Source organism: Camponotus vicinus, unplaced genomic scaffold (genome assembly GCF_025532165.1).
Source record: "Camponotus vicinus isolate PSW18456_S1 unplaced genomic scaffold, iyCamVici1.0 SCAF_10, whole genome shotgun sequence".
Lineage (NCBI taxonomy): Eukaryota > Metazoa > Arthropoda > Insecta > Hymenoptera > Formicidae > Camponotus > Camponotus vicinus.
Genome location: NW_028141946.1, coordinates 12,515,082 through 12,528,597, shown reverse-complemented (window position 1 = coordinate 12,528,597; position 13,516 = coordinate 12,515,082). Strand labels below are relative to the sequence as shown.

General features: G+C 36.0%; 1 protein-coding gene across 1 annotated transcript; it reads left to right on the top strand.

Moving 5' to 3' along the window:
* Positions 1-1,951: 1,951 nt before the first annotated feature.
* On the top strand, positions 1,952-13,133 carry LOC145960065 (uncharacterized). The gene is made up of 9 exons (XM_083079337.1): positions 1,952-2,785; positions 2,924-3,159; positions 3,378-4,244; positions 4,302-4,873; positions 4,954-6,982; positions 11,767-11,924; positions 12,136-12,310; positions 12,384-12,574; positions 12,646-13,133. Exons 1-9 carry the CDS (start codon positions 1,952-1,954, stop codon positions 13,131-13,133), a joined length of 5,550 nt encoding a protein of 1,849 aa, XP_082935463.1.
* The last annotated feature ends 383 nt before the right edge of the window (positions 13,134-13,516 follow it).

Here is a 13,516-nt window from a genome sequence, read left to right as displayed (position 1 = left end):
AATTATTGAATTGAAATTTGACTTGAATTGAAATTGGTTATAACTTATTGTTAAATTATTGGATTAAAATTTTACTTTAATGGAAATTTGTTGTGATATGAATTATTAGATTGAAATTAATTAAAACGTAGATTATTGAATTAAAACTTTAAATAGTTTTTGCTTTCATATAAATTAAAAGTAACTTTTACTCGAATTAAAATTAAAATTTAATTTAATTTTTACTTAGATTATTAAATTAAAATTGGTTTGAATTAAATTGTTAATTTAAAGTTAGATTAGAATTAGTTTTAATATAAATTATTAAATTTAAATTTAATTTTTAATTTATTTATTTAAAAAATAAACTGACTTCGATTATAGAATAAAATTAATTTTGACTAGATTAAAATTAATTTTAATTTTGTGTAAATTTAAAATTCATTTTAAAATTATTAATTTTATTATTTATAAATTATGTTTATGTATTAAAAATTAAGTTTTATAATTTAAGTTTTCTAAAATTATATAATCTTTAATTAAAATTAATTTATATATTTTTATAACAAGTATTTAAAAAATTATTACTATTTTTAATATTTATACATTTTTAATTAAAATTATTTAAATAATAATTATGCCTCGAAGAAAAATAATTCGATCAGTTGAAGAAGAAGAGGAATATCAACGTAGTAAACGAGAAAAAAGAGCAAAACAGCAGGCCGAGAAACGGAAAACAAAACGAATGTTGTCTAAAAAAGATTCTCAATCTTTATCAAATATTGAAATTTACTCAAATATGATTCAAACATCTTCTAATTTTTTAAAAAATATAGTAATAGATTTTAATCCTTCAACTTCGCATGCAAAAGAAGTATATTCAGTAAATGAAACAATTACCACTGCATCTCAAACAAATAATAATGATGCTATTCAAATTATTCAAAATGTTCATAACTCAACTATAAATACTTTATTAAATAACAATATTATTTCTTCAATACCTGGCATATCAAATGAGTTGATGAATTTAGATGATAACAGAGTAGATTTAGAAAATTTAATTATTTCACATGAGAGAGAGAGAGAGAAGTACCATCACAAAATACTGTAATATATGATGATAAAACATTAAAAACAAAATTAATACTTTTTAATATATATGATAAAAATAGAAAAATAAAATGTATTGAAAAAACTCGAGCTTTAACAAAAGGATACTGTTTAATACTGTTTTTGATTTAAGAAATTTAGTTATATTATATTCATATTCCCGCGTTGTATTGTATCGCCCTTAGGGCGTTGCGCATAGTTAGTTCTCCATGATCCCGCAAGAGAGCGCGGAAGAGAGAGAGCGTTCGAAAAAAGTAGTATAAGGTTAGCCATTGTAAAGAAAGCATAAATAATAAAGGCAAATTTTAAGAGCATACTATAGTGAAATTCATGTTAGATAAACCCGTTAACTTGGGAAAGAAAATATCGTCCAAAAGGTAATTAACAAATGGTCCTTCGAGCCGGATAATTCGGCAGCACAACAAAATAAGACGATATAGCTCGACAACAAGGCACGTGCTCTCGAGAGACACAAAGGAAAGGCATTACAAAGCAAATCACAAGAACACGATAAATTGCCTTTGCACAGGAATTCGATAAAATCTTATGACTAGAGGCCTGTCAATAGGCAGTGGTAAGAAACATCCCCTTCAGGTAACAATGTTCATTGTATACATATTTGATTTATCATAGTGATTATATTAACATTTGCATAAACATCTATTCTCGATATCAAGACGATCTCAATTTCTACACTGTCTTCTTCGTATCACGTTCAAAATGACAGCACAAATATTAACCAAGAAAAGAGCTCATTTAAAGTCGAGACTGACTTGATTTGTTACGTTTCTGAATGAGTGTGAGAATAACGAGCAAAAACGTCAAGAAATTCCGGTACGACTAGAAAAAAATAGAGTTAATGTGGAAAGAATTTGATGAGATACAAAGCGGATTAGAGGACAGTGTGGAAGGGGAGATAGATAACGGAGAGCGTGAAGCCTTCGAAGACAAATTCTATAATTCTGTCACCAAAGCAAAAGGCATGATTCCACAAGTACACGTTTCCCTCCAGGGAGCGCAGCCTCCATTAGCAAATCAACCAATTAACGCAATACAGCCAAACAAAATGCGTTTGCCCACCATCGAGATACCAAAGTTCGATGGCACGTGGGAAAAATGGCTGCCGTTTCGCGATACTTTCACATCTATGATACACGACAACGCATCGCTACCTTCAATAGACAAATTACATTATCTCAGGTGGGCACTGGAGGGAGACGCGTACAAATTAATCGAGGTGTTAGAAGTAACTAATGAGAATTATCAAATAGCGTGGGAAATTTTACAAAAGCGTTATAAGGGCAACAAAGTAATCATACAACATCATGTACAAGCTTTAATTAATTTTCCACCCATTTCAAAGGAATCACATTCCTCACTTCGACAGTTAGTGGATGCCATCCAGCAGCATATACGCACATTAAAGCGCCTAGAACAACCCGCAGACCAGTGGGACACATTACTCATACAACTATTTGTGCCGAAATTAGATAGTCATACAAGGCGTGAATGGGAAGCGGAAAGGGCCGACAAAAAAGAACTCCCCAGTATGGAAGACTTCACCACATTTTTAGAAAAGAGATGTTCATTCCTGAACGCCTTAACTCGTACCGCTTCACTCAATATATCTAAAAACACGCAAGGACATTCAAAACAACAAACTGCGAAGCAACATAACATTGTAAACGCGCATGTAAATACAGAGAATCTTTCTTGTCCGATCTGCAAAAATACGCATAAAATATTTGAATGTCTTCTATTTCACGACATGTCAGCTCAAGTGTGATTAGAAAAGGTCAAGAGTTGTAAATTGTGTTTTAATTGTTTAAAGCCGTTTCATGGCAGGGGATGCAATTACGGATCGTGCAAGAAATGTCACAAACGGCATAACACTCTACTACATATGGATAAAGCTGATTTGAATGTCCCTGCGCCCAAAGTAGAGAGTAATAATAACGATTCAAGCGTTTCCTCGGTAGAGCGTGAAGATAAAGTCGAATCAAACAAGAAAAGCGCTCATAACGCAACTAATTCTTTATCATCAAATTGTTTGTATGATCCTTCTTTGTATGTCTTGTTGTCGACTGCCACAATTAACATTCGCGATCATTTTGGAAATTTGCATGTATGTAGAGCATTATTAGACTCAGGCTCGCAATCTAACCTCATGTCAAGGGAATTGTGCAAGCGCTTAAAGCTTCCTCAGTAGACCGCTACCATGAAAATAGACGGAATCAACGAAGTTTCATCCATCTCAAAGAGTGAAGTACGTGCCACGCTTGCAGATTCAACAAGTATGAGGAGATATTAACATTCCTAATAGTCGATAAAGTAATCAATAAATTGCCAGCCGTAACCATTGATGTAAATTCTTTTCAAATACCATGCAACCTCAAGCTTGCGGATCCCGCGTTCCACGTGCCAGGGCCTATTGATTTAATCATAGGCTCAGAAATCTTCTGGAAATTGCTGTGCATTGGGCAAATTCAAACAGGCAAATCGAAACCCACATTCCAGAAGACAAAACTAGGTTGGATCGTATCAGGATCAGTCAGCCCGGCCATAACAACTAGTAAAGCGGCGTATTGCAATTTAGCATACCAAACAACGTTACAAGAACAATTGGAAAAATTCTGGTTACTAGAGGAGTTTCCGAAAAAATACAACTTAACAGTTGAGGAGCAAAACTGTGAAAACCATTTCAACGAGACTCACACCAGGGACAAAGATGGGAGATTCGTTGTACATCTTCCATTGAAGGATAACTACAAGGAGCTAGGCGACTCTTATGATATAGCTAAACGTAGACTAAACGCTATGGAAAGAAAATTGAGCAAACACCCCGAATTGAAGCGGCAGTACGATGCGTTCATGCAAGAATACATAGAATTAGGACACATGAAGCTCATTCAGAACGCGTCAAGCGACAAGCAGGAGTACCCGACATATTATTTACCGCATCACGCAGTTCTCAAGGAGGAAAGCGAAACCACAAAACTGCGAGTCGTTTTTGATGCTTCTGCGAAGACAGAATCAGGGATATCGTTAAACGATGTGCAAATGGTGGGCCCCACCATTCAGCAGGACCTCTTCATCATACTGATGCGTTTTCGAGAACATAGATTCGCCATCGCTGCTGATATATCAAAGATGTATCGCCAAGTATGAGTAATCCCAGAACAGTGTACGCTACAACGCATTCTCTGGAGGTTCGCTCCTGAGCAAGAAATACAAACGTACGAGCTTCAAACGGTTACATATTGGGAAGCATGCTCTGCATTCTTAGCCATTCGCTCACTTCACCAAGCTGCAATAAGCACGCAACATCAATTCCCAGAGGCTGCTGAGATCATCAAACGGGATTTTTATGTGGACGATCTCCTCTCCGGCGCCAACGACATCAAGAATCTGCTAAGGATAAAGGAAGAAATCACCGAAATATTCCGATTAGCCAAATTCAAGCTACATAAGTGGAAATCAAACCATTCTTCAATAATTCAGAGTGACGTCAAAACGTCAGTGCAATTTAGTGAGAGCACGAAAATCCTCGGGCAGTTATGGGATACCCAATTCGACACATTTTGTTATACAGCCAGGCCGACGGGACAGCAAGCGAGGCTCACTAAGAGGCATATTCTTTCTTGTATTGCACAGATTTTTGACCCGCTTGGTCTTTTGGGACCTGTTATCATACGAGCTAAGATAATCATGCAACAATTATGGCACTCTCAGCTTACATGGGATGAATCACTTCCAAATCATCTTCATACTCAATGGCTGCGTTGGTACATGAAGATAGCACACCTCCATCATGTAAAAATAACCCGCAGAATTTTTTATGTAATGAACCTTCGCGAATAGAGCTACACGGGTTTTGCGACGCGTCCGAACGAGCTTACGGGGCTTGTATCTATGTTAGAACCACAGATTCCAATCATCAACATCACATCACATTGTTGTGTTCAAAAACACGAGTAGCACCCTTAAAAATCGTATCTTTGCCCAGACTAGAACTTTGCGGTGCTCTTTTACTATCCAGATTATATCAAAGGGTAGTTGAATCTTTAAATTCAGATTTCAATGCGAAACATCTGTGGAGCGACTCTACCATCGCCTTAGCATGGATAGCCTGTGAGCCCAATCGGTGGCACACTTTCGTGGCCAATCGCACGGCTGAAATCCAGAGACTATCAGCAGATGCAAAATGGCATCACATTAGATCAGAGCAAAATCCCGCCGATGTTTTGTCACGAGGAATAGACCCGGACGAAATACAAGATCACAAGCTTTGGTGGAACGGACCCCTCTTCCTACAAGAGGACTACAACGAAAGGTTGAGTGATTCGCAGCAGCCGCTCAACATTGAAGAGTTGCCGGAAGCAAAGAAACAAGTCGTCACTCTACATGCGGTGCAAAATAAGGAGCCAAGCTTCATAAACAAATTTTCTTCATTAGGTCGCCTCAAGCGCACTATAGCTTACTGCTTACGATTTATTCACAACTCTAAGGTAAACTCCACAAGAAAGGTTAGCAAACTTAATGGCCCGTTACAGTCAAATGAACTCGAACGTAGCAAGCACGTCATTTTGGCCATAGCTCAAAGCGAAGAATTTTCAGAGGAAATAGCTGCACTATCACGCAAGATAGAAATATCGTCAAAGAGCAAGATATTATCGCTTCGTCCCTTCCTGGACAAAAACAACCTCTTGAGAGTCGGAGGGCGTTTACAAGGATCGCAATTAGATTATCAACAAAAGCATCCTATAATAATTCCGAGAAATCATCATCTTACTTATCTGATTATAAGGGAAGCGCATTTAAAAAATTTACACGCAGGAGCCCAGACACTTCTTGCCATAATCCGCACCCAGTATTGGCCTATATCAGGGAAAAATGCTATAAAAGGGACTTTACGCAAGTGCATCGTCTGCTACCGCGCCAGCGCAACTCCCGCAGAACAATTGATGGGTAACTTAGCCGCATCACGGATAACCCCTTCACCCCCTTTTTCAAAAACTGGAGTAGATTACGCCGGTCCCTTTAGCATCAAAATTAGTCGCAACAAGACAGACAAAGCGTATCTGTGCGTCTTTGTATGTTTCACCACTAAAGCTGTCCATCTAGAGATTGTATCAGACCTAAGTAGCGCGGCATTCTTGAATACGTTAAAGAGATTTATAGCCAGGCGTGGCAAATGCATTAAAATCTATTCGAACAATGGTACAAATTTTGTAGGGGCGAACAACGCTCTAAAGGAGATGTATAAATTCATTAATGCAAATAGTGCTAAAATATGTGATTATCTTTCAGAGCAATCTATAGAATGGAACTTTATTCCGCCACAGTCGCCCCACATGGGAGGTCTATGGGAGTCAGCCGTCAAGGCTTGTAAGAACCATCTGACAAGGATTGTGGGTTCAGCTTTACTGACTTTCGAAGAACTGACCACTCTAGTCGCTCAAATAGAGGCGATACTTAACTCGAGGCCCTTAACGCCATTATCTGCGGACCCTGATGACCTCGAAGTTCTAACACCAGGCCATTTCTTAATTGGTCGCCCACTTGTCTCAATTGCCGAGGCTGACGTTACAGATGTCAATGTTAACCGACTTAATCGCTATCAATTCCTAGAACAAATAAAGCAAAATTTTTGGAAGCGATGGTCAGTAGAGTACTTGACCCAGCTCCAGCAACGACACAAGTGGAAGCGAATCCAAAATACAATGCGAGAAGGAGTTATGGTACTCTTGCGTGATCAAAATGTTCCCCCTATGTTATGGCGTTTAGGCAGAGTCATACGCACCTACCCGGGTAAAGACGGTTTAATCAGAGTCGTCGATGTAAAAACTAACACCGGAACATACCAAAGACCTGTAACCAAGCTTTCTATGTATTTTACCTATCGAGACATAAGCTTTGAAAGTCGGTGCTTTCAAGGCCGGCGGTATTGTTTAATACTGTTTTTGATTTAAGAAATTTAGTTATATTATATTCATATTCCCGCGTTGTATTGTATCGCCCTTAGAGCGTTGCGCATAGTTAGTTCTCCATGATCCCGCAAGAGAGCGCGGAAGAGAGAGAGCGTTCGAAAAAAGTAGTATAAGATTAGCCATTGTCAAGAAAGCATAAATAATAAAGGCAAATTTTAAGAGCATACTATAGTGAAATTCATGTTAGATAAACCCGTTAACTTGGGAAAGAAAATACCGTACAAAAGGTAGTTAACAGATACATGGATATTAATACGTCTTACATTCAATTAGAAAATATTGTAGAACATTATACAGGGTGTCATGGAGATTTTAGCCCATACGAAGTAAGGAGGTAGATTGGCTCAAATTAAGAAGGAAGGACTTGTACTGCTTTGTGATATTCGCAATAATTAACGAAAAATTAAATAAGGAATATCGGCCAATCTGCGTGAGTAGAAGCGCGCGGCGACGAGAGTCGTCCCACTGTAATCCTATACTAGGCGCGCGGCGAAGCGATGGGCGGATCGCTCTCCGAGACATGATGGTGGCGTGCGATATATCGCAATACCGCGCCGAAAAATGACCCGTCCTTTTAGTGGCGAGAAAATGATGCGCTATCATTTCCACACCACCTTGCGGTAGATAGCATGGTGCGCTTTTTTTATAGTGGTTTCCCCCATAGGCCTATTCCACTCCCAATTTAAATATTTGTGAAAATTGTTCAAAATTTTACTGTACGCTGACTGTATCGTAAATGTAAAAAATTGATGATGACAGTACCTTCACAAAAATTGATCCGTGGTTGAAAATCCCTCGATAAAATGTGTTGCACACGTTGGTAATGATACGGACGTAATCCATTACACGTAAAGCGTGATGTACTGCGTATCGCGAAAAATCAAATTCGTGTGCCACATGACGCACGCTAGTTCCAGGATTTTCATAAAATGCTTCCAGAATCCTTTCTTCATTTCGTACACGAAGACGCACTGCTGGACCGGTTATCCCGATATTATGCACGATACCCAGTTTCACATAATTATTGCACAACTCGTAAAACTGTACGTTCACTTGGCTCTCGTGCACGCCCGGAAAATCATTCCACGTAAATTACGGCCGCGCGATAAGTATTTTCTCCCGCTAGCCCGTATATTCCTACAGAACACACTTCATTTTCACTATTAATTTACTACGCGAACATAAGATTTTTACTAAAACCGTCTGAGCTCTCGCAGGCTGTTGCCAGAGTGCATACGCCAGCAGCACGCAACTACAGCTGAGCGGACATGCGAGTGTAAGCGTACGTGTGAGCTCGGCGCCTGCGCATTATGATTACACTCACATGTCCGCTCAGCTGTAGTTGCATGCTGCTGGCGTATGCACTCTGGCAACAGCCTGCGAGAGCTGAGACAGTTTTAGTAAAAATCATGTGTTCGCGTAGTAAATTAACAGTGAAAATGAAGTGTACTCTGCAGGAATATACGGATATGATTGTGGCATACGGGCTAGCGGGAGAAAATACTTATCGTGCGGCCGCAATTTACTCCATACAGCACAAGATTGCAGAAACATTGTGGCAACGTTTTATCGCAATATTGCAACGTTGCATAAATGTTATAAAACGTTGCTGCAAGATTACAGCAAGGTTGCAGCAACTGTAAAATGTCCGCTTTCAGAAATATTACTACGCAACGTTGTAGCAATATTGCAGTAAAATATATATGTAATATTACTTTAGAAATGTGCCAGTATCCAATCGGATTGAATTTTTTGTGTCTAATATTTTTCACGTGAATTTTTATGTATATTTTTCCTTTAGCAAACTATCCGGTGTTACTATCGATCTTAAAACGTATCTCAAGCTGAAGCTAGAATAGCAATCACATAAAATTTAATTATATAATTGTACTATTTTAGCTTTAGCTTGAGATTGCATTTTAAAACCGACAGTAACGATAAGTTTGCTAAGGGAAAAATAATATACATAAATTCACGCGATAAATATTAGGCACAAAAAATTCAGTCCAATCATATTATTGACATATTTTTTATTTAATGATTATAATATAATAGTCATGACTGACTTATAAATATTATTTGGAGTTATATATATGTATTTTATTTTATGTATAAAGTAAATAAATAGATAATAAAAATTCATATAAATATATATATTTCATTATATTATAAATTGAAAAATATCAGTAAGATACACCATATAAAATATATATATAAAAACAAAAGAATCTCGTTCTTCATTCAAAAATATATATATAAAATATATATATAAAAACAAAAGAATCTCATTTGGTTCGCATTGCACATAGTATTACATATTAAAAAGTGCGCATAATATATATATATATATATATATATATATATATATATATATATTATGCGCACTTTAAAAGAAAAAGAAGAAACAGATAACAGATTCAAACATATGTTAATAATAAAAAATCTAATGCTCATCAATATGAAACAGAATATATTATTTTTTCGCGTTTTATCCTTGTTTTTCTACATTTTCGTCTTTATCCCTTATAATTCTAACATTTGCTTGGGCTAGTCACTTCGATGCATATTCGGCAATGTCACTATCGGTTATGAGACATATGAACAGCTTCTGTAATATATATATAAAACTATTATTCATTATATATTTTAAATATTAATCAAAGAAAATATACAAGGTGTCTGAAAATTTCGAACATAACTATAGTATGTAAGTAGACATACCAACTTAAACAATTTCATACTATTTTTCTAATTAGTAAAATTTTTAGATATTAAAAAAAGATTAGTGAATCAAAATGTAGGACGAACTCTATCACAAAATTGCATGAAAAATGAGTAAAATATCATAACTTTTTAGCACGAATAGGAGATACTAGCTGACATCAAAGGTGAAGTAATGATGCGAGCGATACATAGATTATTTCTCGATGCATTGTGAGCCTGTTGCTAAGAAACAATCTCAGTCATTTTTTATTAAATATTGTGCCTACAAAAACTCATCTCACAGCATCGCGCGTTACTTCACTAATCTTCTTTCATTAATATCTCAAAATTTTACGTGATTATTTGAAAAATAGTACGAAACTTTTCGCTCAAATTGATGTATTCTACTTATATACTTGGTTGTATTCAAAATTTTTAGACACCTTACATATTTTGGTATTTTGATATCAATCAAATTAAATAAAATTAATATCAAATTATATGAAAAAAATACTTACGTATCATAATTTTTAAAAGTCTCAAATCTTTAAAGCTTTGTTTATTTTTTTTTCCTGCCCAGCTGAAATGTTTGGCTACATCATTTGTTATTGCTTTTTTGAGTATATTTCGTATCATAATGTGCGCAGTACTTCCACCAATGAGTTTAAAGAATTTAGCTGAAAGGAATAGCCAACTTTTCAAATAATACTTTATTAATGTATATTAACCAATATGGGGTAATTAATGTTCATAGTTTACATAACCCGCATGAAAAGTTGAATCAACAATTCTATATCATTATTTTCCATGTTACCTAATAAAGTAATAATTTTTGATAAAAATCTAATCTATCATATTTAAAATAATTCATAAATATCTTTTAGTCTGGTAGTATAAATAAATACTACCAGAACAACTGAAAGTAATAATTGCTAATTACAATTTTATTAGCCATCTTCGTTTTATAGACGAACGCATATTTATGGACCGCTCTGCTAATAGTAAAATATACGAGAGATGTAGCACGAAGTGCATTTTATGAAAATCCTGGAACTAGCGTGCGTCATGTGGCACACGAATTTGGTTTTTCGCGATACGCAGTACATCACGCTTTACGTGTAATGGATTACGTCCGTATCATTACCAACGTGTGCAACACATTTTATCGGGGGATTTTCAACCACGAATCAATTTTTGTGAAGGTACTGTCATCATCAATTTTTTACATTTACGATACATTCAGCGTACAGTAAAATTTTGAACAATTCCCTGGCGAAAATAAAATGTAAACCGAGCGTTAACAAAGCATGAATTGGAGATTAAATCTAATGTAACGGAAAAGTGACGGAAGCGTAAACGAAGCTATTAAAAAGCGTAAATTGAAACATCGGAACGCGTAAAGAAAGCGGCTATTAAGTGTTAGAAAAGCGTTAACGAAGCGTCATCAAACTCTCCGACAAGCGTGAACGAAATATCTTTCAAATGTAAACGGAGCGTCATCAAACTCCTTAAGGAACGTAAACGAAACGTTATCGAACTCTCCGACAAACATGAATAATCCTGGCGAAAATAAATATCGGAGCGTAAGTCGAATGTAAGGAAAGAGTAACAGAAGTGTAAAGCGTCGTCTACAATGGCAGTAAAGTAATGAATTTAGGGAGTAGGCATAAGACATAGGTTGTAGGATTAAGCCCTTCTTACACGTCGTCTACAATGGCGGTAGGATTAATGGATTAAAGCTGTAACACGTCGTTAGACATCGAAGTAAGCTGGTGTTCCGGTATAGTAGGGCGTAGAGTAAGGCTGTAAGCGAAATGGTTCAAATTCATTTCCTACGGTCTACTCCTTTACTCTCAACCAATGAGAGATTGGCAGTAAATAAAGACATTTGATCTAGCGGTGCATCAGTATAGATAATTTTATAGCGCGATATAAACACATGATATAAACACAATGTCAGACACGGAATCTCTTTTTGAAGACTTTACGAAGATGTTATTAGTACTGACAGAGAACTAATTGCCATGGTCCGAGCTAACCGGTTTTTGTACGATAAAACCGAAAAGTTGTATGCCAATGGAAATGTGAAAACCGAAGCATGGGTGCAGATCGGTGCGAGTCTCACTCACCCACTAGAAGGTAAATTTAGTTTGGTTATTTTGAAATGTTTTATAGCGATTTATTGTTAAAATGTAATCTCTGAATGATAATAAATTGTTGATGAACGTGTTTGGCATAATGTAGGAAGTTAGGTTAGGTAATAACTTTTAGGTTATAACTTTAATCACTGTAAAAAGAAAATATAATAAAATTTGTATTTTACTAGAATAAAACGTAATCTACTTGTTAGGTCCTGCTGCTGAGAAAAAATTTTATACCCTGAGGCAACGCTTTGGGAAAGAGCGGAGGAAAGTTGTGCAATCTATGTTGAGGTCTGGAGCTGGAGCGGATCAGCCCACATACACACCAACGTGGCTGCTATACAAAGATCTCACATTCTTGGAGGACATCATCAAACCTAGAAAGTAAGTGTTGTGATCTAATAAGAAGTTCTGCATGACGAATGCCGATACATAATGAATAGTAATGTGATCGCAGAACCTCATCCAACTACAAATCCAAAGTTTCTGCAAATAGTCAAATGTCAATACTTCGTACATCTTCTTCGTCTACGTCTATGCCTTCTGATGGTCAAGTGATAACACTTCGCACAATTTCTCCCTTCTCTTCAGCATCTGCAAATTCAGACATGTTTAGTCAGAATTCAAACTTGCTTACAAATTTTACAGGTGAGGAGGTTAAAGGACCCATTGCCGAGTCTTTGTAACATAATCTGAAGTATTCTCTGTTACATTTTCAGGTACTGATGAAAGTTCTACAGATGTGTCTGAGGGCCACTTTTCATCGTCTTCTGCAACACCATCTCCTGCAACACCATCTCCAGTAACACCAACTTCTGCAACATCTTCCTCAGTTATCTCGGGGGTTGGAAGCAATAATACAGTTGCACAGGTGCAAAGAGCTATGTCCAACATTAGTACCAAGCGGAAAGTGCCTCCATCTGATTCCTTTGCAATCAAGAAACGGCAGGAAGCAGATGCAGTCAATAAGTCTTTAATCGAGCAGAGCAAGGGATTGACGGAGCTTGCAGCAAAGATTGGTCAAGCAATTATAGCTTCACCTTCACCACAAAATACTCCATCAGTGATTAATAATGTATCTTCTGGTACTCAGGCCATGCTGAGTATCATAGGATTCGCACTAAGTGCAATATCTGAACATGCTCAACTTGAATGCGTCATTAGTATATTGCAATATATCAATGATTTTTCTAAAAAGAGTGAATAAATTCAGTGAGGCATAAGTGATTAGCATTTAGATGGTCTGTGATTTTTATTAATAACTTTTGAGTTTACTTGCTATAATTTCGAAAGTGATAATTCTAATTATTATGATTTTTTTTCGAAAACCAAAGAAATATTTTATTTATATGTACACGGTTTTGTTAATATTACTATAAAAAATAACTTAAAAATAACATGAAAATACTCGTATTTTTTAGAAACAAAAATATTTTATTGTAAAAATGTTTTATTACAAAAATATAAAGTTTAATTATAATATAAAATAAATTATATTAATATCATATTACACGCAATATACTTTTTTTTATAAACATATATGGAATTATATAAGCACGTATGGCACAACTAAAATAGAATCTGGTTATC

What these genes read in the sequence shown, in the direction of transcription:
- LOC145960065 (XM_083079337.1), top strand. Translation starts at nt 1,952, where the DNA reads ATGTGGAAAGAATTTGATGAGATACAAAGCGGATTAGAGGACAGTGTG. An exon ending in CCTGTAACCAAGCTTTCTAT is followed by an intron (nt 6,983 to 11,766) that starts GTATTTTACCTA and finishes CTCTTTTTGAAG; the next exon opens with ACTTTACGAAGATGTTATTA. An exon ending in CTTGCTTACAAATTTTACAG is followed by an intron (nt 12,575 to 12,645) that starts GTGAGGAGGTTA and finishes TTACATTTTCAG; the next exon opens with GTACTGATGAAAGTTCTACA.